This window comes from Prionailurus bengalensis, chromosome B3, assembly GCF_016509475.1.
Source record: "Prionailurus bengalensis isolate Pbe53 chromosome B3, Fcat_Pben_1.1_paternal_pri, whole genome shotgun sequence".
Taxonomy (NCBI): Eukaryota; Metazoa; Chordata; class Mammalia; order Carnivora; family Felidae; genus Prionailurus; species Prionailurus bengalensis.
Window position 1 is genome coordinate 132,817,510 of NC_057355.1, and position 23,010 is coordinate 132,840,519.

The window sequence follows — 23,010 nt, forward strand, 5'->3', positions numbered from 1 at the left end:
TGAGCCCCACATCGGGCTCTGGGCTGGCAGCACAGAGCTTGCTTGGCATTCTCCCTCTCTGTCCCTCCCCTACCCGTGCTGCCTCTGTCTCTCTCAGATACATAAAAAAAAAACTTAGAGAAGTCAAGCCTCCAGATGAGAACACAGCAGGACTGACATCTCACCTCCAGCCCTGTGAGAGTCTGACCAGAGGACTCAGTTAAGCTGTGATCAGATTCCTGAATCATGAAAACCATGAGATGATAAATGCATGTATTTTAAGCTGGTCAGTGTGGTCATTTGTTACCCAGCAATGGGTAACTAATAGGGACCACTTCCAGATTTAGTGGATATGGGGGAGAAAGTAGACATCGCTTTGTGCTTACTCTAATTCCAAGATTTTGTGATTACGGACAGGGAGAATGAAGCCGCTATTCATAGAAACTGGGCTGTCAGGAGTAGAAACCAGTCTGAGTGGGGATCAGGAAAAGATAAAGAAGACTTCAGTTTTGATGTTCATTTTAGGGGAAATACAAATGCCTAAAGCCATCTGGAATTTGGGAGTGGGGTTTAGGGGAGAACTCAGGGCTGACAGAAAAAACTCTAAGGGGAGGGACTTCAGAAAGGAGCAGAAGAGTGAGGATAGGTCTTGGGGAAGAGCCACTGATGGGCCTGGGAGAAGGAAAGCAGAACCAGACCCGAGAGCCAGTTGTGGTCATTAGAAAGAACTGTGATTGATTGGTTCTGTTGCGGAGGATATTCCTTTGCCTCCAAGTGTAATTATAATGCAACGGCTAGGAGACAGTCTATTTTACAGGTAGGAAAACGAAGGACCCGAAGGTTTAAATTATCTAGACCAATATCACACTAAAAGCAAGTGAAGTCTGGATTCTAACTCAGATATCACCCTAAAACCAGGGATCTTTCTACTGCGCATTTAATTCATCCTTATTTTCCAAAAGAGGGTAAAATGAGTAAATGGGGGCAAGGAAAAGGAAGAGTTCTCCAGGTGCGGAGAGGGGCGGAGAGAAGCCTAGGGCATCTTCACACCGCTGCTCAACTTGTCGCCAGCAGAGGTCGCTCGAACACAGACTCCCGGGGCCCACGTGCGCGCAGGCGCAAGCGCAGGCGCGCTCGACTCCGCTCACCCCGGCGCGCCGGGCCGGTGGGGGCGGGTCACGCAGAGCGCGCGGCCGGGAGCGACGCTGGCGGCTGCGGCGGCGGAGCTGCGGGCCGGGAGCCGGCGCGGGTCTCTTGGGTAAGCGAAGAGCCGCGCAGTGCTGAGCCCGCCGCCCACCGTGGAGCCATGGAGATCGGCACCGAGATTAGCCGCAAGATCCGGGTGAGGCCCGCGTCGAGCGTGGACGGGAACCCGGGCCTCAGCGGGCAGGCGAGCGCGCGGTTGTCAGGAGTAACGGGGACTGTGGGCCCGGCCTGGACGCCGCGGCCTAGTCGCCGCCGGTGGCTCTGGTCGGGCCGTAGGGTCGGCGAACGGCTTCACCTCGGCCTGGGCCGCCTTGGGCCTGGGCGCAGAGGCGGCCCCGGAGAGAGCGGCGGGCGAGCGGGGCCGCGGCAGGAGAAAGCCGCCCGGAGCGGAAGGAGGCGTGTAGGGCCGGGCGGGAGGCCCGGGGACGGGGGAGGGAGAGGGGGGGGGGGGGAGGGGGAGGGGAGGAGTCGCGGGGACGGGGGAGGGGGCCCGGGAGCCTCCCCACCCCCACCTGGGCGCGGAGGGGCGGGAGGTGCACGCCGCAGCTGAGTTGCTTCTGCGTTAAGGAGCCCGGTGATTTTCCTCCTTTCTCACACGCACGCTTGTTTTTTTCCCTCCCCCTCAGAGTGCCATTAAGGGGAAATTGCAAGAATTAGGAGCTTATGTTGGTAAGTTTTTTGTTGCTAGCCTAGTGGAATTTAGAGTTTGCTGCTAATGAATTTTAGTGAATGCGTTTTTTTTCCCCCCACCGTACTTTTTGACTTTGGAGAGATCCCGTTTTACTTCCAAATCCGGTACTCCCTGGTTACTTCTTTTACTTACTGTCTTTTCTTGAAGGCTCTATATGCAACCTTGGTTTTTGTTTTTGTCCCCCCCCCCAAAAAAAAAAAAAGTCCCATGGTGTTTTTAAAATTGTTTAGCTTCCTCTCTCTTGAGGCCCTGTCGTATTCTCCATAATGTTTATCTGATTCTTACTTTGTTTTTCCTATTTCCTTTACTTTCTTTTTGACCTTCTGGTTTCAGAACCATTATTTTGCATATGAATGTTTTCTCACCTTTGCCTCTGTCATGGTTCAGTGAGTTTTATTTTCAGATGTTTCTTTTTTCCTGTCCCGTTTTGTCTTACCGCATACAGTAATGCGTTCTCTTTATTCGTTTATGACTTATAACTTGAGTGTTTGCTTTGGGTCAGGCAGTGTGTTTAACCGTTGTCTATGCATTAGGTCACGGCAATACCCAGGAGAACACTGAGAGGTAAGTGGTAATAACCCTCCCTGTACAAGCAAGGAAACAGGTTTTGAGTGCTTACTTGAGCAGTGCTTTATGGATTGAGACCTAGATCTCTGGCTCTAACGCTGGTGCCTCCTGTAAAAGTAATAACTACCATTTACAACAGTGGTTCTTAACGGTGTGAGAGATGGCGAGGGTTTTTGTGAAGTCAAAACTGTTTTCATAGTAATACTGATAGGGTACTTGCTCTTTTCACTGTGCTGACATTTGGATTGGGCAAATGCAGTGGTCAGTTAAAGTGCTGGTACCTTACCCTAAATTGAGATCTCATACCAAACTCTTATGACCAATCATATTCACACCCTTCCGCTTGGAATTTTTTTTTTTTTTTTTAAAGCCAGTTTCATTTAAGGATATAATTAAGGGGGGGGGGGTTCCTGGATTGCTCAGTCGTTTTAAGTGTGGTACTCTTGATCTCGGCTCAGAGTCGTGAGTTTGAGTCCCGCATTGGGCTCTGTGCTGGGTGTGAAGCCTGCTTAAAATATGTATGTATACATATGTAATTAGTGAAGCAGTAAAAATCGTTTATAAACCCTGGCCCTTGACTACATCTTTTTAATGTGTGGTCTGAGAAAGTAGGAATTACTCATAAAATACTTGTGCTGTATATTAAAGCAGGATGGATTGTCTAAATGGAAAGGATTTGTGTGATTGAGTTGAGAACTAAACCCAGCCACCTTTTTTATGGAACATCTTTTTTTTTTTTTTTAATGTTTGTTTATTTTTGAGAGAGAGTGCATTGCATACATGAATTGGGAAAAGCAGAGAGGGAGAGAGAATCCTAATAAGCAGGGGCTCTGAATGGTGAGATGATGATCTGAGCCAAAATGGAATCAGACGCTTAACCTAGCCACCCAGGCACCCCATGGGAACATCATTTTTATATTCTGACAAGCTAGATATATACACTTGGGTATTTGGCAGACATTTTCTTGAAAGTGAGCAAAGGAAAAAACTGAAATACTTTGTTGCCAGTGACAAAAGTTGAGCTTTCAAATGAAAATTAGAATTCTGAAAAATTTGTGTTTGCCTTCATGAACTTGAAAGCTTCCCATTACGTAAAAGAATTTCTGGAGCACCTGGGTGGCTCTCTTCCTGCTTGGGATTCTCTCTCTCTTCCTGCCTCCCTGCGTCTTCCCCGCTCGTCTGTGCACTCACTTTCTCTCAAACATTTAAGACAAAAGATTTTTAATGATATTAACAAATGATTCTTTTCTGTCTCATAATGAAATGTATCAGCATGTCAAGTGATTTGTATAGCTCAGTGAGCCAGTATTTTTTTTCTTTCTTTTTTTAATGTGTAATTTTTTAAAATGTGTATTTATTTTTGAGAGAGAGAGAGAGAGAGAGAGTGAGCAGGGTAGGGTCAGAGAAAAGGAGACACAGATTCCCAAGCAGCCTCCAGGCTCTGAGCTATCAGCACAGAGCCCCATGAAGGGCTTGAACTCGCAGACAGGTAGATCAAGACCTGAGCGAAATCAAACGTTTAACCAACTGAGCCACCCAGGCGCCCTTAGCCACTATTCTTTCACATGACCAATGCGTGATGATACAGAATTACACAGGGGAAAAAAGATGCATTAAATATGGAGGATGGGGGCACCTGGGTGGCTCAGTCAGTGGGCATCTGACTTTAACTCAGGTCATGATCTCACAGTTAATGGGTTTGAACCCTGTGTTGGGGGCTCTGTACTGACAGCTGGCAGCTTCAGATTCTCTATTTCTGCCCCTTCCCCACTGTCTCTCAAAAATAAACATTAAAAAAAAAAAGTGGAAGATGGATCAAGGGATTTTCATGTAATAAGTGTAAAAAGGTCGTTGATAGAGTTTTAGTTTCCATATTGCTGCTAACCTTTAAGAAAGTACCACTTGTTGAGTTTTGGTATAGTATCACAAAAGAATATCCACATTATCTGAAAAGGCTGTTAAAATACAGTTGAGCCTTGAACAATTGGGGGGTTAGTGTTGCTGGATACTCCCTCTCCCCCTCCCTACACACAGTCGAAAATACAACTTTTGACTCTCCGCAAATATAACTACTAGCCTACTGTTGATCAGAAGCCTTACTGGTAACATAAACAGTCCATTAACACATATTTTGTATGTTATATATATTGCTGTATTTTTACAATAAACTATAGGAAAAAAACATTACGAAAGTCATAAAGAGGAGAAAATACATTTTTGATGACTGTAGCAGAAACAATCCAGGTATAATTGGACCCAGGCAGTTCAAACTCATGTTGTTCAAGGGTCATCTATACTTTATTTTCTCACTATGTATTTGTGAGGCCAGATTTTCTTCATGTTTTTCAATTAGAACAGCATAACATTTAAATGCAGAAGGAGAAACTAGGATCCAGCTGTCTTAAAATCCATGTATTAAGGAGATTTATAAAAATACAACTTTTTGCATTTTTGTTTTGGAAAATGTAGGTTTTTAATAAAAATGTTGATTTACGTCATATAAATTGGTTTATTGACACGTGGTATGTTATTTTAAATGAATTAATACTTTTTTAAATTCTTAGTTTTTCTAGTCTGGTAATTACCAATAGATAACTCACATAAATAAAAGTTCTTTGGGGTCATCAATAATTTTAGGGGGCTTCTGTGTAGCTCAGTTGGTTGAGCATTCAACTTCGGCTCAGGTCACGATTTCACAGTTCATGAGTTCGAGCCCTGTGTCAGGCTCTGTGCTGACAGCCTGGAGCCTGCTTCATATTCTGTCTCTTTCTTGGTCTTTCCCCCTCCCCTACTTGTGCCCATGCTCGCTCACTCTCTCTCTCTCTCAAAAATAAATAAACATTAAATTTTAAGGGGCACCTGGGTGGCTCAATCGGTTAAGCATCTGACTTCAGCTCAGGTCAAGATCTCCCAGTCTCTGAGTTCGAGCCCCACATCAGGTTCTGTGCTGACAGCTCAGAGCCTGGATTCTCCTTTGGATTCTGTGTCTCCCTCTCTCTCTACCCCTTCCCTGCTTGCTTGCTCGCTCTCTCTCAAAAATAGAGATTAAAAAAATTTTTTTTTTAAGAACATAAAAGGGACCTGAGATCCTACAGTTTGAGAATTGCTAATTTAACACATGCTGGACACATTTTGTAAATTGTTGTCAAGGTTGTTAGAAGTCATTAACAGATAAGAGGAATTGAGGCTCAGAAGTGAAGATGAAGCTGAACCAGGATTCATTTTTTTCTTTTATTTGCTCAGCACTTAATGGATACACCAGCTATGTGTCAAGAACTTGTTTTGGTTCAAAAAGAAATCTACAGAAAACCTATGATGTGAACTTTATTAATTCTAGCACATGAAAGCACAAACGTGTTCATTGAGTCTGAATTTAATCTTATTGATGATTCCTATCACTTAGCAAAAATCTCAAACCAAGGATTTTGAGCCTGTTAAAACCTGGTTTATAAGCCTAATGTCCAATATAAAATGTAACTGTAGTAAAAGTATATATTTTATGATTTTCAGAATATTTTCATAGAGTTCCATTTGTTCCTGAAAATAGCGGGAATGGCAGGTAGTATTACTCCTTTTACAAATCAAGAAATGGAGTCTTGGGCTAAATAGAGCTAGCTGGTCAGTATCAGATTTAAGACCAAAGAACTCAGGTCTTCTGTGTCCTTAATGCTAAAAACAGGAGTCAGTCACTCCTGTATGGTCCTCTGGAACTCCACTGAAATTGCGGGGGGAGCTGGAGGGGGGCGGGGCTGGGTGGCTCAGTTGGTTAAGCGTAGGACTCAGGTCAGGTCATGGTCTCATGGTTCATGAGTTTGAGCCCTGTGTGGGGCTCCGAGCTGACAGTTCAGAGCCTGGAGCCTGCCATTATTAATTTAGATTTACAGTTAACTACCTAATTGTATGTTTATATGTCGTCCTTCTGGAAAGGGTGACTTTCTAATCTCTTTTTTTGGTATTAGAAAGAGCGCTGGAAACTTCTAAGGTTATAGAAACAGTCCTTTAATAAATATTGAGTATCCTTTTTTAACGTATTGGGTGGGATACAAAGGAGAACAAGTCTTTGTTAAGAATGATAACTGTTCATTTGTGTTTGTTTAAAATGGAGCATGTTAGTGGGATGGCAACTACAATTTGTAAGTCATTCACGTGTTATTTTCTTTATTTTTTACTTAAAAAAATTTAAGTATAGTTGACGATTTTATTCACATTGTAGAAGCCTGAGCTTAAACCTTCAAAACTCACTTTTCCCCCTATTGTATAGACTTCAAATAAATTTGAGAAATCAGAATTCTGTAAAAATATATCATGAACACATTAATTTTTCATTAGATTCTTCCTGTTTTGTAAACTGAGAAAACAGTGTATGAATTCTAGTGACTCTGTTGACATGTAATTGGTGTACATTAAACTGTGCATAGTTTAAGTGTACAACTTGGTATGTTTTGACAAATATACACGATAATCAGACTAATGAACGTATTCATCACTCCCAAAAGTTGCCTTGGGCTTCTTTGTATCTCTCCTTCCCACCTTTCTCTGCTTGGACCTGTACTGAAGCAACAACTGATCTCACATAGAATTTTATTTTATTTATTTAAAATTTTTTTAAGTTTATCTTTATTTTTGAGACAGAGCATGAGCGGGGGAGGGGCAGAAAGAGAGGGAGACACAGAATCCAAGGCAGGCTCCAGGCTCTGAGCTGTGAGCACAGAGCCTGACATGGGGCTCTAACCCATGAACCATGAGATCATGACCTCAGCTGGACGCTCAACCAACTGATCCGCACAGGTTAGTGTGGGTGGCTGGGTTAGAAGATGCAAACTGATAGTGACAGGAAAGCACATCTTCACCATTGACATGATGATGGAGAAGATCTGTGAAGGCTGACAAAGCATTCTAACTTCTTTGTTAACCTTACACTTCACATAAATAAGCTACCAGGCTTATTTACTGCAATTTCCAGAAAACAGTGGGAACTTTTTGATACTCTGCAAAGAAAATAAATGACTGGTTTTTTGTTCTCTCTTGTATCTCCTCACATCATATTGCATAATTTCATTAAATACTCAGATTTCTCCAGCAAAACAAAAAGGCAGCCTGTTGAATGGAAGAGGGTATCTGCAAATGATACATCTGATAAGGGATTCATATGCAAAATATGTAAAAAACTTACATATTTAATGTAAGTAAAATATGTAAAATATGTAAAAAACTTACAATTCAACACCAAAAAAAAAAATCCCTCAAAAACCAAATCCATTTTAAAAATGGACAGAGGGAGCGCCTGGGTGGCTTAGTTGGTTGAGCATCTGACTCTTGGTTTTGGCTCAGGTCATGATCTCTACGGCTCGTGAGTTCAAGCCTGGCTTCAGGCTCTACCAACAGCGCGGAGCCTGCTTGGGATTCTCGCTCTCTTCCTTTCTGCTCCTTCCCTGTTTGCTCTCTCTCTGTCAGAAGAAATACACTTGGAAAAATAAAAATAGACATTTTTCCAAAGAAGACCTGTAGATGGCCAGCAGACACATGAGAAGATAGTCAACATTACTAATCAGGGAAATGCGAATCAAAACCATAGCTATCACCTTATACCTGTCAAAATGGCTAGAATCAAAGAGACAAGAGCTTGGCAAGGATATAGAGAAAAAGGAACCCTTGTGTACTGTTGGTGGAAATACAATTTGGTGCAGCTACTGTGGAAAACAGTGTGGCAGCTCCTCAAAAAATTAAAAATAGAAATACCACATCCAGTAATTCTATTGGGTATTTACCCAAAGAATGGTATGAAAAGATACATGCACCTATATGTTATATTGCAGCATTATTTACAATAGCCAAGGTATGGAAGCCGCCTAAGTGCCCATTGATAGATGATGGGTAAAGAAGATGTAATACATATAAACATATACACGTGTATATATGTTTATAATGGAACATTACTCAGCCATAAAAAAGAATGAGGCCTTGCCATTTACAATGTGGATGAACCCAGAAGGTATTATGCTAAGTGAAATGAAGTCACACAGAGAAAGATACCATATGATTTAGCTTACATGCAGAATCTAAAAAATAAAGCAGGGCGCCTGGCTGGCTCAGTTGGTAGAGGATGCAATTCTTGATCTCAGGACTGTGAATATGAGCCCCATGTTGAGTGTGGAGATTACTTGAAATAAAATCTAAAAAACAAACTAAAAACAGACAACCCAGACTCTTAAATACAGAGAACAAATTGGTGGTTGCCGGAGGGGAGGTAGGTGAGGAATGGGTGAACTAGATTAAGGGGATTAACAGGGACAAATTTGTAGCTCTAAAATAAGTCACATAAACAAAAGGTACAGCATAGGGAGCATAGTATTGTAATAACATTGTATGGTGATGGATGGCGACTACACTTACCGTGGTGAGCATGGAGTAATGTATAGAATTGTCAAATTAGTATGTTATGCACCTGAAACTGATATAACGTATATTAATTATACTTCAATAAAATAAAACGCTGATGTTTTGATCCTCCTGTCCAGTATTGTAATTGAATTGAGAGGGAGCTTGGACATAAGCAGATTTTTTTTAAAGCTCCCCAGCAGATTCTAACGTGAAATTAAATTTGAGAATCTCTCCTCTATAGCAGCTGCTTAGCTAGTGTTATCTGCACGTTATTATACTGGAAATTAGGAACAGTTTTCATTCTGTTCAGATTTGATTTTTCATAGCACTTGAGGTAACTGGTAAGGCAGAAGTGGCTAGTTTACTTTGACTATGAATAACTTTTTACCCCAGTGCACCTTATAAATACTACTTCTTCTAGGTCTGTCATGATGTGAAACAGAATAGCTTGCATAGCACATAGCCTCTGGATTTTCAGTTAACTCTCCCAATAATTGTAATGTTCAGGCAGGGTTGCCACCTAGTTTCCTAAAATTTCTTGGCAACTTTTTTTTGTTGTTGTTAGTGTAAAATTTCAAGAGATTTAAATGTCCATTAATATAAAGTGAATAAATCAATTGTGTCTTCATACTACTAGAGCAGTAAAAAAAAAAAAATAATAATTAGATTTCTCTGTTTCCATTTGTAGATTGGGCTTTCTGAGTATGTTTGTACTTTTCTTGAACTGGATTTTTGGTATTTCTCCTTGAAACAAATGAAAGGTTTTTTGTTTGTTTTGGCCTAAGCGTATTTCTGAAATGAGCCTTTCTACCTACTTAAAAATAGGAATATTTTAAGTATTAAATCTGAAGGATTTTTTTTTTTTTTTTTTTTGGTGGGGATTAGAGTTCTTGATAAATGGCTTTTGCTTCCTTATCTTCTTACTGTGGTGGTTTTGTTTTTCTTTTTGGTCCTAGACCTCACCTTCATAATCATTATGTAGGAGAGTGAGGATAAAACAGTGAAATTGAAATTATTTAAATTTAAAATTAAATTTTTTAAACCATCTAGAGTTTTTGGGTGGTTTTAGTTCATTTGATGTTGAGGTTTATTACCCTGAGATAATAGAAATCTGCCTTTACTGAGGATAAAGATGTTCTCTTGAGAAAGGAGTATAATTTTGAAGCTTAAATAAAACATAAAACATACAAAACTCTATTATTGAGGAATATCCATTTGCTTTTTGGAAGCTTTGCTGAAATTGATGAGCATTAATTAAAAAGATAAAAAGGAAATGAATACACTCAAGTTTGATACTGTAATTCAGAATACCTAGTTCTATAAGGATTTGTTAGTTATTTCTAATTTCCATCCTTACCAGTAATTGAAATACCTATGTAATGAAGAGGAAAAAAAAGCTATACTTTCTTGTCCAACATAATTCTAGTAGAGCTGAGATGTTAATTCTTAGAGCTATATTTATATTTTCAAGTACGTTAACTTTTTAGAAGTCAATGTTGAGGAAAACGTAAAAAAGTTTTTATATACTTTTCCTTTTAACTAGATGAAGAACTTCCTGATTACATTATGGTGATGGTGGCCAACAAGAAAAGTCAGGACCAAATGACAGAGGACCTGTCCCTGTTTCTAGGGAACAACACAATTCGATTCACCGTATGGTATGTTTCTGAATTTTTACCCCTTAGACCAAAGTTTGGCACAAATCAGAGTAGGTATTCTGTCTGAAAAGAGGTTCTTGACAGGAGAGGCAGATTCACTGTGGAGAGGCAGGTAGTGAGCCATGTATGGGAGCACAGCCTCTGGAGCCAGATTGCTGAGGTTGAATCCTGGATCTGCTTCTTACTTTGGTTTTTCCATTTGTAAAATGGGATTAATAAATTCCCTTTATAGAACATTGTAAGGATTAAATGAAATCATATATGTAAGGTACTTCTATCTGTGCCTGGCCCATAGGAAGTCCTTAGTCTGTGTTAACTGTAGGTTATTGTGTTTCTTTGTAAACCTTTGGATCTCTTATTCCTTTCCCTGAACCCAAACCAGTTACATATGTTTTGGGGGCCGGGTTGACTTCCTAAATTGCTTTCTCTAGTGAGTTAACCTTTAGGGGGCAAAGGTTTTGGACAAAATTTCAAATGAGTTTTAAAAGTTTGGAACCTTCTGAAGTTTGGGATTGTAAAAAGACAATTTTATGTTTAAATATAAATTCATGTTATTATTTTCAGTGTCCTTTTTCAAACCAACAGAGGCCTTTCAGTTGAAAATATGGAGAAAAAACATAAGATTCATTTAAGAAGGCAGGCCAGGCTCTGGTACCATGTTTGAGGTAGAGTGAGGGTAGGGGGAGGTAATGATGTGGCTGAGAATAGATCAGGAAGTACTCTGAAAAGGCCCTCACTCTGGGAACCACCAATTACAGAACAAGTTGATAATGGAGCAAAAGTTGAGCTAGTAGAGTGGCCTGCTTTTTATGGCAGGAGACTGGGAGAGGTTAATAGGCGCTAAAGAGGGATATGAAACTGGTTAACTTCTACTTCTTGCTTTTAAACCAGAGTTTATCTTGAAGGTATTTTTGCCTCAGTGGGCTACTATATGCTTTCAGTCTTGTGAAGTTTTCTTGAAATTGCAAATAGAATTCTCTGATTATATTACATAGTTTTGAAGAACATTCAGTACACTGGTTGATCCTCAGATGTTTTGGAACATCCACTACCGTAACGTGGGTGATCTAACCCACTTGTTACACTTAGTCCCTAGAATTAAAAAAAAAAAAAAAGACTGTGGAACTTTTGACTGGGGAAACTATGATTTTTTTTTTTTTTTTTAAATCTACAGTCCAGGTATTTGTTTTCTTTCATATACATGTTTTATGACTTGATTTTTTGGTTCATCCTTGGTATCACTTTGGGTTGGAGTCCCACTAGTATAATATGGGAGATTGACTCAGTAGATCCTTCTTAATTAACTTGATGGAATGCTTGAGACAAATTTCTTACATAAAGGACTACATGAATTTGAATTTAAAATCATATTAATTCACCTTTCTCATCTTGCCATAAATTTAGTTCCTTAACACATACTGATACAAGTTACGATGTCACTGTCTTGGCAGTTTATTTTCTTAAGTTAAATGTTCATTCACCAGCTTGAAACGGACTATTCTGCAATAATTGTGTCCAAGGGGACAGTGGCATGTGACTGGGTTCTGGTTGAAACATTATTAATGAGATATTTTTGGTGTTTTCATGAAGCCTCCTGAAAGGATTGTAAGGCACATTTGCCTTGTACATAACTACTAAAACAGGTTATATTACAAGCAAGGTTGTAGTCTATTCTTGTTTATGTGACTAGTTTTGTAAGTAATAGTTACAATGAAGTGATATATTTTAAGATTATTTTGAAGTTTTTTCAACTCTTGGAATTAAGTTGTCCCAAAAACCATATTAATAGATAAAACAAACTGCTTAAATGATTGTAATAATAAGCTGTATTACATACTTGTGTGTTTTATCTTCTTTTACCCTAAGGCACATTGAGTCTTTAATTTTAGTACTGTTTATCTATTAAATACCATTTAGTACCATTATATCTGAAGGTAAATTCTATAATGTCATCAAATTTCAAGTGACAATTGAGAAAATCTTTCTTGATTAAAGGAAGCTTTAAAATATATTTTTTTTCTTTCAGGCTTCACGGTGTATTAGATAAACTTCGCTCTGTTACAACTGGTAAGATTCATTAAAATTCAGGGTTTTTGGAATTTACTATAGCATTTTCTTTCTAAAGCCATGTATATTGCTTTGGGAAAAATTCCATAAATTTGAAAATAGTGGTTCACTTGAACTTTCTTAGGAAGCCTATGAATTATGAATTCAAGAGCAATAAATTTAACATAATTTAAAGATAATTTAAACGATGGAAGAGAGGGGCGCCTGGATGGCTTAGTCGGTTAAATTCCCCACTCTTGATTTTGGCTTGGGTCATGATCTCATGGTTCATGAGTTTGAGCCCTGTGTCAGGCTCTGTGCTGCCAGCACAGAGCCTATTTGGGAGTTTCTGTCTGTCTCTCAAAAATAAACAAACTTAAATAAAGGAAGGGAAACTGCAATTTATGTTAAGGAAGTAATTGTACATGTGTGCAGTGATTTAGCTTCAAGGATATTTTAGTATTTTATAATGGAAAATTCCTTAAAAGTTTAGTAATAGCAAATCGAAATAATTATATTACTATGTATGGAATAACATTCAGCCATTAAAAATGTTGTGGAAGAACACGTATTGCTTTTAAATTGGTGATGAAGACGGGGAAGGTTCAAAGTAATAAATAACAGCTTAAAAGGACCATGTGATTTTCTTTTCAGATCCCTCCAGTCTCAAGTCTTCTGATACCAACATCTTTGATAATAACGTGTCTTCAAACAAGAGCAGTTTCGGTCGGGGAGACGAGAGAAGGCATGAAGCTGCAGTGCCACCCCTCGCAGTTGCTAGCACAAGACCTGAGAAAAGAGATTCCAGGGTTTCTACTAGTTCACAGGAGCAGAAAACCACTCATGTTAGGTGAGAATCCTCTGTAGACCTTCTGTGGGTAGGTAGGTGTGTGTATGTGACATTTACATTGGTTTTCATATCTTTAAATTTCTGTTTTCAGAAAGTTTTGGAAATACGGAGGTGGTCATGAGCAATTTTTTTGAATAAAATAATAAAATCCAAAGTATGATTATCTTTTACCTCAAATGTAGTAAATCAAAGTTTTAAAATAGAATGCAATTTTAGAGTAGTTTTTAATGGAATTTGTAAAGGGAGTGTCTACCTTGTTTCATTAAAATTTAAATATTCTTTGAAGATTTAAAGATACTGCTCTAAATTGGATATAATTCTTTGTGTGTTTCTTAAAAAAATAGACAGACTTATGATGATGGAGCTGCAACCCGATTAATGTCAACTGTGAAGCCTCTGAGGGAGCCAGCACCCTCTGAAGATGTGATTGATATTAAGCCAGAACCAGATGATCTCATTGATGAAGACCTCAATTTTGTGCAGGAGAATCCCTTATCTCAGAAAAAACCGACAGTGACACTTACGTATGGTTCTTCTCGCCCTTCTATTGAAATTTATCGACCACCTGCAAGTCGAAATGCAGATAGTGGTGCTCATTTAAACAGGTTGCAATTTCAGCAGCAACAAAACAATATTCATGCTGCCAAGCAACCTGATTTACAGAACAGCCGGGTATATGAAACAGGACGTTTGTGTGAACAGGAAGTGCTTAACAGCTTAGAAGAGACTTATAGTCCCTTCTTCAGAAACAACTCAGAAAAAATGAGTATTGAGGTTTGTATATATTTTATTTTATTTTATTATTATTATTTTTTTAGTAGGCCACACACCTAACATGTGGCTTGAACTCAGTGACCCTGAGATCGAATCACATGTTCTACCAACTGAGTCAGCCAGGCATCCCTGTATATACTTCTAAATTCTGGCTTGTTAGGCTGAAAATTAGCAGTTCTTAATACTAAATATGTGTGGAATAGCTACACACGTATTGCAAGTTTACTTTAAACTGATATATCTGCTACTGAACATACTACATCAGATTTTCCTCTTCACAACTGGCTTCTACAGATATTTTACATCTTACTTATTTTTCTGGGATGCCAGCATTTGAGATAACCTTTTTTCCCCCCATTTGAGATACCTTTAACCTTACCTTATAGTTTTGGTAGAATTTTAGGTCAATTTTATTAGATTTTCCACAGCAATTACTAGTAAACAAGTAATTTCATTTTATTAGTTTCTTCGGCAGTGTTACATGCTGCTGTTTATAAGTGATTGTAAAGCACTAGTTTTTGTTTTAGCTGAAGATTGGCTACTAGGGATATTTATATTTTTATAAGAAACCAGGAAATAGCCTGTGAATTCTAAATATGATTGGCTTTTTCTTGAAAAGGAAGAAATACTGTGGTAGATCTTTGTTATTTTCTGAGACTAGGTAAGCGTAAATTTATCTGATTGCAGGAAGAAAACTTTCGGAAGAGAAAGTTGCCTGTGGTAAGTTCAGTTGTTAAAGTAAAAAAATTCAATCATGATGGAGAAGAGGAGGAGGAAGATGATGATTGTGGGTCTCGTACAGGAAGCATCTCCAGCAGTGTGTCAGTGCCAGCAAAGCCTGAAAGGAGGTACCCTGAACATTGTCTGTAAATCTTTAGTTGGCTGATGGAGCTCCTGGGTTTGTTAGAGATCATGAAAATAAAAATTTAATGACGTAAGATTTTTCCATTGGTTTTTGAGAAACATTAATCAGAGAAATTGCTGAAAATTGGAGAAGATTGCAGAGAATGCTAAAAACTGTAATATAGTGGGGAGGAGGGGTGATCCAGATTCATTATTTAAAAAGTTAAAACTTTCCCATCTAGTTGGCATTTCCTAAGAACTATTGCTAGTCTGTTTCAAACCTAAGAAAAGGCTATAGTAAAGGCCTAATGGATGGCTAGCATGCGAAGAGCTGAAATCTAAAAATTAATCAAAATACCTTTAACTTTTTTAGACCTTCACTTCCACCTTCTAAACAAGCTAACAAGAATCTAATTTTGAAGGCTATATCTGAAGCTCAAGAATCTGTAACAAAAACAACTAACTATTCTACAGGTAATTTAAGTGTGTTACATTTACATTAAGTTAGTTTTCTGTACCTCTTGAGGAAGCTAGAATTGATTGCTCCCCAAGTTGTGGTATAATAAAGACACTTGCCACATGCCACCCCCATGTTTGTAGCAGCATTATCAACAACAGCCAAAGTATGGAAAGAGCCCAAATGCCCATTGATGGATGAATGGTTAAAGAAGATGTGTGTGTGTGTGTGTGTGTGTGTGTGTGTGTGTGTGTGTATGTATGTATGTATGTGGCAATCAAAAAGAATGAAATCTTGCCATCTGCAGCTATGTGAATGGAATTGGAGGGTATTATGCTAAGTGAAGTTAGAGAAAGACCAATATATGACTTCACTCATATGAGGACTTTAAGAGACAAAACAGATGAACATAAGGGAAGGGAAACAAAAATAATATCAAAACAGGGAGGGGGACAAAACATAAGAGACTCATAAATATGGAGAACAGGCTGAGGGTTACTGGAAGGATTGTGGGAGGGGGAATGGGCTAAATGCGTAAGCGGTACTAAGGAATCTACTGAAATCATTGTTGCACTATATGCTAACTAATTTGGATGTAAATTAAAAAAAAAAGATACTTGCCAGATGTCAAGACCAAGAGGAGGTTCAGGGAATAATGGTTGTAAAAAGAGATTTGACCAGTCTGAGGAACTTGCAGCTATTGGTGGAATTTAGTTCTTAGAGCCATGTATAATGCCTTTTCCTTCCTCTTTCTAGTGTGTATGAAATACAGAATTTTTAAAGGGAGTTTTGGTAAAGATGGGACTTCAATATTCTTGGCATTGGAGTCAGCATTTGATAGGAATTTATGATGTATAAAAGGGAGCACAATTGGGTAGTAAGAGGCCAGAGTTAGAAAGACATGGTTGGTGTATGAGCATATTGGTCTCTTTCCTTTCAGTAGAACCCATTAATGGAATATAAAGCAGAGAATTGATTCATTTGTGATGTTCCTGCCTCAGTCCTAGTAGAAATTCTAAGTTATTTTATGAGAGGAGGTAAAGGTTTTGCAGGCTTTTAAAATGAGATGAGTCAGTTCTGTAATGTGACCTTATAGAAAGCTTATTCTGAAATGCAAGCCAAGTGATAGGTGCCATATTGCCATTAAATTCTGTACTTTGTCCCATGTGCTATAGCCATTGTGTAAAGTGTTTTCTTTTTTTAATGTTTATTTTTGAGAGAGAGTTGGGAAAGGACAAGGAGAGGGAGAGAAAATCCCAAGCAGGCTCTGCATTGTCTGTGATTACCCACTCTAAAAAAATTTTTTTAAAGATTATTTCTTGAGTGAACGAACACACACAGAGTGAGGTGGGGAGGGAGAGAGAGGGAGAGAATCTCAAGCAAGCTCTGCACTGAAGGCACAGAGCCCCTGACAAAGGACCCCAACTCATGAGCTGTGAGATCATGACCTGACCTGAAATCAAGAGTCAGATGCTTAACCGACTGAGTCACTCAGGTGCCTCTAAAAAATTTTACTTTTGCTATGGATTTGGTGACTATTCTTTTAGCATTTTTCTGGTTTTTCATTCTCCTTTGCATCTCTTTGTGACCTCTTCCTAAAGTGAAGTAAATTGGAAGTTAGCAACTTTTAAACCTCATAGGCATCTGTCCTCTTATTTTCTTTTTAAAATTTTTTGAATGTTTTAGAGAGAGGGGGAGACAGAATCTGAAGCAGGCTCCAGACTCTGAGCTGTCAGCACAGAGCCCAGCACGGGGCTTGAACCCATGAACCAAGAGATCGTGATCTGAGCTGAAGTTGGACGCTTAACTGACTGAGCTACCCAGGCGCCCCTGCTTCTCATCTTTTACTTTAACCTTGAACATAAAATGGGTTTTGCCATATTAGATCTGAGTTATTGCGCAAAGGCCAACACTAGACCTAATCTATTTACATTCCCTCTTTTTGCCTGTGCACACTATTGAGTGTTGAGAATTGTAGAGAATTTTACTCTTTGTGACTTTGAAATTTCCTGTTTTTATTTTTTATTTATTTTATTTATTTATTTTTACATTAAGGTTTTTTTTTTTTAACTTGTGGCAATTTTTTTTCTTTTATCTATTTTTTCAATATATGAAATTTATTGTCAAATTCGTTTCCATAGAACACCCAGTGCTCATCCCAAAAGGTGCCCTCCTCAATACCTATCACCCACCCTCCCCTCCCTCCCACCCCCCATCAACCCTCAGTTCTCAGTTTTTAAGAGTCTCTTATGCTTTGGCTCTCTCCCACTCTAACCTCTTTCCCCCCCCCCTTCCCCTCCCCCATGGGTTTCTGTTAAATTTCTCAGGATCCACATAAGAGTGAAACCATATGGTATCTGTTTCTCTGTATGGCTTATTTCACTTAGCATCACACTCCAGTTCCATCCACGTTGCTACAAAGGGCCATATTTCATTCATTCTCATTGCCACGTAGTACTCGATTGTGAAATTTCCTGTTTTTATAATGATGAGAGATTTCCCTAGTTTTTTGAGAAATAGCATTGGAGTTTGTTCTTGGCCTCTGTTATGTAGGTTACAATTTGAAATTGTTATGTGATCATGAAGCAGAATCTAAACTGTTTGGTTAGGGGGTGCCTGGGTGGCTCAGTCGTTAAACGTCCACAACTTTGGCTCAAGTCATGATCTCACAGTTCGTGAGTTTGAGTCCTGCTTCGGGCTCTGTGCTGACAGCTGAGAGCCTGGAGCCTGCTTTGAATTGCGTCTCCCTCTCTGCCCCTCGCCTGCTCACACTCTATTTCTCTCTCTCTCTCTCAAAAATAAATAAATATTAAAAAAATTATAAACTACTTTTGGTTAAAAATGAATACGTTTGTGTGGTAGTGTATTTATGGCACATGGTTTAAAATGTAGAGATGAGATCCATTATTGGTCTCTCTGGAATATTGTAAGAAAAAAGCTGGTATCTGTGAACGATTTCAAACTTTTCATATGTCCTAAACCCGAGGAAGAATTTATATTTAATAGGACATGTTCACTGTTCAGTTTTGATGTATTACTGCATCTGCATTTCTCATCTTTTTTCCTTTTTGTATAAAAGTCTCACAGAAACAGACACTTCCAGTTGCTCCCAGAACTCGAACTTCTCAAGAAGAATTGCTGGCAGAAATGGTCCAGGGGCAAAGCAGGACCCCCAGGATAAGTCCTCCCATTAAAGAAGAGGAAACAAAAGGAGATAATATAGAAAAAAGTCAAGGTAATAATTTAAATGATACATCATCCTTTATTATACTTTTTTCATGAGACATTAAATATTTGCCACTCAATATTTATGAAATGTTCTATGACAAAAGTGCTCATTAGGCCCAAAAATAGAATGAGAAGGGACCATGAGAAAAGTCTGTACCTATACTTTTCAGAATTTTAAGTCTTTTTATTATGAAATTTTTAATGTTATTAAAAGTGGAAAGAATAGTGCAGTGAATTCCCATGAATCCAGTTACCTCACCTTAATAATTACCAGCGTTTTGCTGGTTTTAAGAAAACTTGTATTTAGAGATACATAGATGCCTACATTTTCTCTTTTTTTCTTTTTGTTAATCCTACCCCTGTTCTCTTAAACTTGAAATCCTATCTTTAAATTTCCTCTTAGCATTCTGTGTCTTACCTGCCAGATCTGCCCTATTGTCCCAGTGGCCCTACTTTATTATCCTCTTGTGCCTGGCATACTGTGGTTAGCCTTGAGCTGACCTTTCTGCTTCCTTTTTCTCAATTCCAACACCCCAATCTCAAGTACAAACACTTTCCTGTTTAAAGTGTGCCTCTGGGGGTGCCTGCATGGCTCAGTCATTTGGGGGTCCAGCTGTTGATTTTAGCTCAGGTCATGATCTCAGGGTTGTGAGCTAGAGTCCCACATCAAGCTCTGTGCTGAATGTGGAGCCTGCTTGGGATATTCATTCTCTCTCTCTCTCTTTCTCTGTCCCTCCCCTACTTGAATGTGCGCACATTGTGCGCTTTCTCTTTCTCTCAAAATAAATAAAAATAAAAAATAAAACTCTATTATAAAAATATACAATATGACATCATGTGACTCCTTTCTGAGAGTATTCTAATGTTTCCATCTCCTGCATTGTCCAGGATTGACGCCATCAACTTGGCGTTTACACAGCTTCAATATCTGGCCTCTAGGCCTGTCCAGTCATTCTCTACTGCTTTCCAACCTTTTTTTCCTTCTGTTCCTATCAGGAAAGGTTCTAGTTTCCTTTTCCTCTTCTACTGAGATCTGAATTTAACAACCCACCCAAACTGAATGCTCATCACATTATTTCTGACTTACACCTTTCTGATGTTGGCATGTGTTTTTTTCATTTTTCCTTAACTGTGTTCTTGAAATTGTTCTAGGTTCAAACATTTCATGAAGCTTTAGTGATTTCATCCTATGTTTGTTTCTTCTGTCTTAAAAAAAAACAAAAAACTCTTGTGGGGCACCTGGGTGGCTCAGTCGGTTGAGCATCCAACTTCGGCTCAGGTCATGATCTCGTGGTTCATGAGTTCGAGCACCGCGTCGGGCTCTGCTGACAGCTCAGAGCCTGGAGCCTGCTTTGAATTCTGTGTGTCTCTCTCTGCCTCTCTCCTGCTCCTGCTCTGTCTCTCTCTTTCAAAAATAAACATTAAAAAAAATCTTTGGATTGTGCAGTTTGCCATGTTGGCATTATTTGCAGTTCCAGTAAACGATGGACCTGAGAACAGAAAAATTCCAAAACAGCCTGTAGGTACTAACTGGAAAGTGTAAGTGGGCCAATTTGTGAAGAGCAACTGAAACTGACACTTGATCTTCAGTAAGGGTAAGCATTGCAGTTATCAAAGCACATCAAACAGTTTTAAATCCATGATTTCATATGTTTTGAAGTAAATCCTTAACTAGCTTCTGGAGGATAATAGATGCTAATCCATTGTCTTGAAAACTGGATACATAATTGAGCATTTATCTTGTCTTTAAAGAGTGGTAGCCCTGGGTAACTGAATAGTATAGGAGTTAGCATCTGTTTTTGTATGTAAAGTTTTATTGGAACCAAGCCATGCCCATTCATGTACGTATTGGCTGCTTTTGTACTACATCCACAGAGTTGAATAGTTGCAGGAGACCATAAAGCTCCCCCAACCTAAAATAGAAAATGTTTGCAATTCTTTACATAGTAGATGGGAAGAGCATTTTTTTTTTATAGTAAACTCTGCTCAATGTGGAGCTTGAACTCATGACCCTGAGATCAAGAGTCACATGTTCTATTGACTGAACCAACCACACACTCCTAGGAAAGCATTTTTAAAAATTAGTAAGTAAAAACAGAATGATAGAATTATAGTTTCTGGGTTTTTTTCCCCCAACTCAGTAGATTAATGAATGTAGGCACTGGTGATTAATGTCTACAAAAAAAGTGAAAGCCATTTCATGCCTCCAGATGAAAGAATAAAACTACCTTAGTCTTGCCAGAGGATTTGATCCAGCAGTCAACTTGCAGAGGTACAGAGGCCAGAGGAATATGTTGGTTGTTACATCATGAGTGTGCAACAGGCAAAGAGCAGCCTCTGGGACACCATATAGGTCAAACAGCCTGAGAATTCTAGATTAAAAGACCTAAAAGACAAAATAACGAGGGGCAAGGTTAAGCTCTAGCAGCTAGAGATGCACACTTGTGTGATAAAGCCACAAAGAAAATTTAGGTATTAGTATAAATGGCATAAATGGTTACTTTTGGAGAGGGCTGATTGGGATGGAGCACATGGAAAGGTTTCTGGGGTAGCTGGCATAGTTCTATTTTCTTGACCGGATGGTGGTTGTAAGGGTGTTTTGCCTTCTAAAATTCCTTAAACTACTGTTTGTGTTGTGTTGTTTTCTGTATCATTGTTTTGTTTTAAAGTAAAAGGTTAAAAATTTTAAAAGGTATCAAACACATCTTAAGATTACCGTTGCTCTTACTGAATTGATTTATTCACAATCACAAAAGTGACATTCTGCAAACAGCCATTAATTACTGTGCTTACTGTTTTACAGCTTTCTGACATGTTTTTTTAAAATCTAAATATGCACACATGTATTGGCATGAGTTGTTGATAGTGTTCTTTCATCTCTCTGGCCTCTATTTTTACTAGCCTACCACCTCACAATATTCGTGCTATTTCTCTTTTTGTCTTGGATTAGTCTGTCACCAGAAGTTTATTTTGTTAATTTGTTCAAAGACTTAAAAACAATAATTCTGGCTTTATTGATTCTCCTTTGATGACTTGATTTTCTATTTCATTGGTTTCTACTCTTTTAATATATATCCATCTATATTTTTAATTATTCTAGCTTGTCTTTCAGATGTAAACATTTAAGGTGTAAATTTCTCTTGAGTGTCACTTTTGTTGCATATTCACAAATTTATAATGTTTTCATTATCCATCTTAGTATTATGATCTTCATCTTTGACCTATGAGTTATATGGAAATGTTTTTGATTTATGGTATATGGAGGATTTGTTTTTGTCTTTTATTTTTTTATATGTACCGTTGACTTAATTGCATTGTGTCACTGTGATCTGTGTCATATATATTTTTTGAAAATTGTTAAGACTGAAGGCATCAATTTTATACGTCTTCCATGTGCATTTTAGAAGAGAGTGGACTATAATTGTTGGATTGAGAATTTTGCATTTAGTAGATAAAGCTCTATGGTTACATTGTTCAAATCTTGATCTTACTGAGTTTTTGGTTTGCTTGATTTATCAGTCATTGATAGAAAGTCTTGAGATTGCCCACTAGGATTGATATATTTATCTTAATTTTCCTGTACTTCTATCAGCATTTGTTTTCCCTGATTTTGTTTTCAGTCTTCTCTTTTAAAGTTTTAGGCAAATATATATCTTAAATATTATAAAGCTAGATTGTTTTTTAACCCAGTCTGAGTTTGCCTGTTACTGGAAAGTTTAAAACATTCACATTTCTTAGATTTCTAATATGTAGTTGGACTGGTTTCTGTCATCTTTTTTGATTCATAATGGCCTTTCATTTTTTTCTCTTTTGCCTTAAAGATTCATTAGTTACTATTGTTGATTGCCCCAACTCTGCTTTTTTTTTTTTTTTTTTTTTAACTAGCTTAAATGAGAACACTCCATTTCTGTTCATTTAGTGGTTTGCACTGGAATTTTACCATGCAAATTTAATCGCATATTTCAAAAGTTAATGTTCTGACCCCATTTCCAAAGTAAACGGACTTTAGAATACTTATGCTTCAGTCTTTACTTACATAATGTTTCCATTGTTTTGGTCTTCTTTAAAATGCGTAAGTTGGGCACCATTGTCACTATTTTACCCAGGCATTATTTGTTCAGATTTGACCTACATGTTTATCATTTTTTGTTCTGAAATCTTGAATGTTATTTGGGGGTCATCCTCTTCTAATATGTTCCAAGTATTTTTGAAGTGTATTCTTTGGAAGTTTCTTTAAGAATTGGTCTGTTTGTCTAAATTTGCCAAGAATGTTTATCTGGTTTTTTCCCCCCCTTGTTGTGTGTAATTTTGCTGGATACCCAAATCTAGG

At 38.3% G+C, this 23,010-nt stretch overlaps 1 protein-coding gene across 5 annotated transcripts in view; it reads left to right on the forward strand.

Annotated features, from left to right (window-relative positions):
* The first annotated feature begins 1,073 nt into the window (after nt 1-1,073).
* Nucleotides 1,074-23,010, forward strand: part of ZC3H14 (zinc finger CCCH-type containing 14) — a 47,616-nt gene continuing 25,679 nt past the window's right edge. For 2 of the 5 annotated variants that reach the window (XM_043556803.1, XM_043556805.1), the window contains exons 1-9: nt 1,124-1,321; nt 1,812-1,854; nt 10,368-10,482; nt 12,509-12,549; nt 13,183-13,378; nt 13,723-14,152; nt 14,840-15,000; nt 15,369-15,469; nt 18,532-18,687. In XM_043556803.1, coding sequence (XP_043412738.1) covers nt 1,286-1,321; nt 1,812-1,854; nt 10,368-10,482; nt 12,509-12,549; nt 13,183-13,378; nt 13,723-14,152; nt 14,840-15,000; nt 15,369-15,469; nt 18,532-18,687 — 1,279 coding nt within the window. In that variant the 5' untranslated portion in view covers nt 1,124-1,285. Of the gene's footprint in view, nt 1,322-1,811; nt 1,855-10,367; nt 10,483-12,508; nt 12,550-13,182; nt 13,379-13,722; nt 14,153-14,839; nt 15,001-15,368; nt 15,470-18,531; nt 18,688-23,010 lie in introns of all 5 variants that reach the window. The other 3 variants (XM_043556802.1, XM_043556804.1, XM_043556806.1) reach the window with 3 other exon arrangements.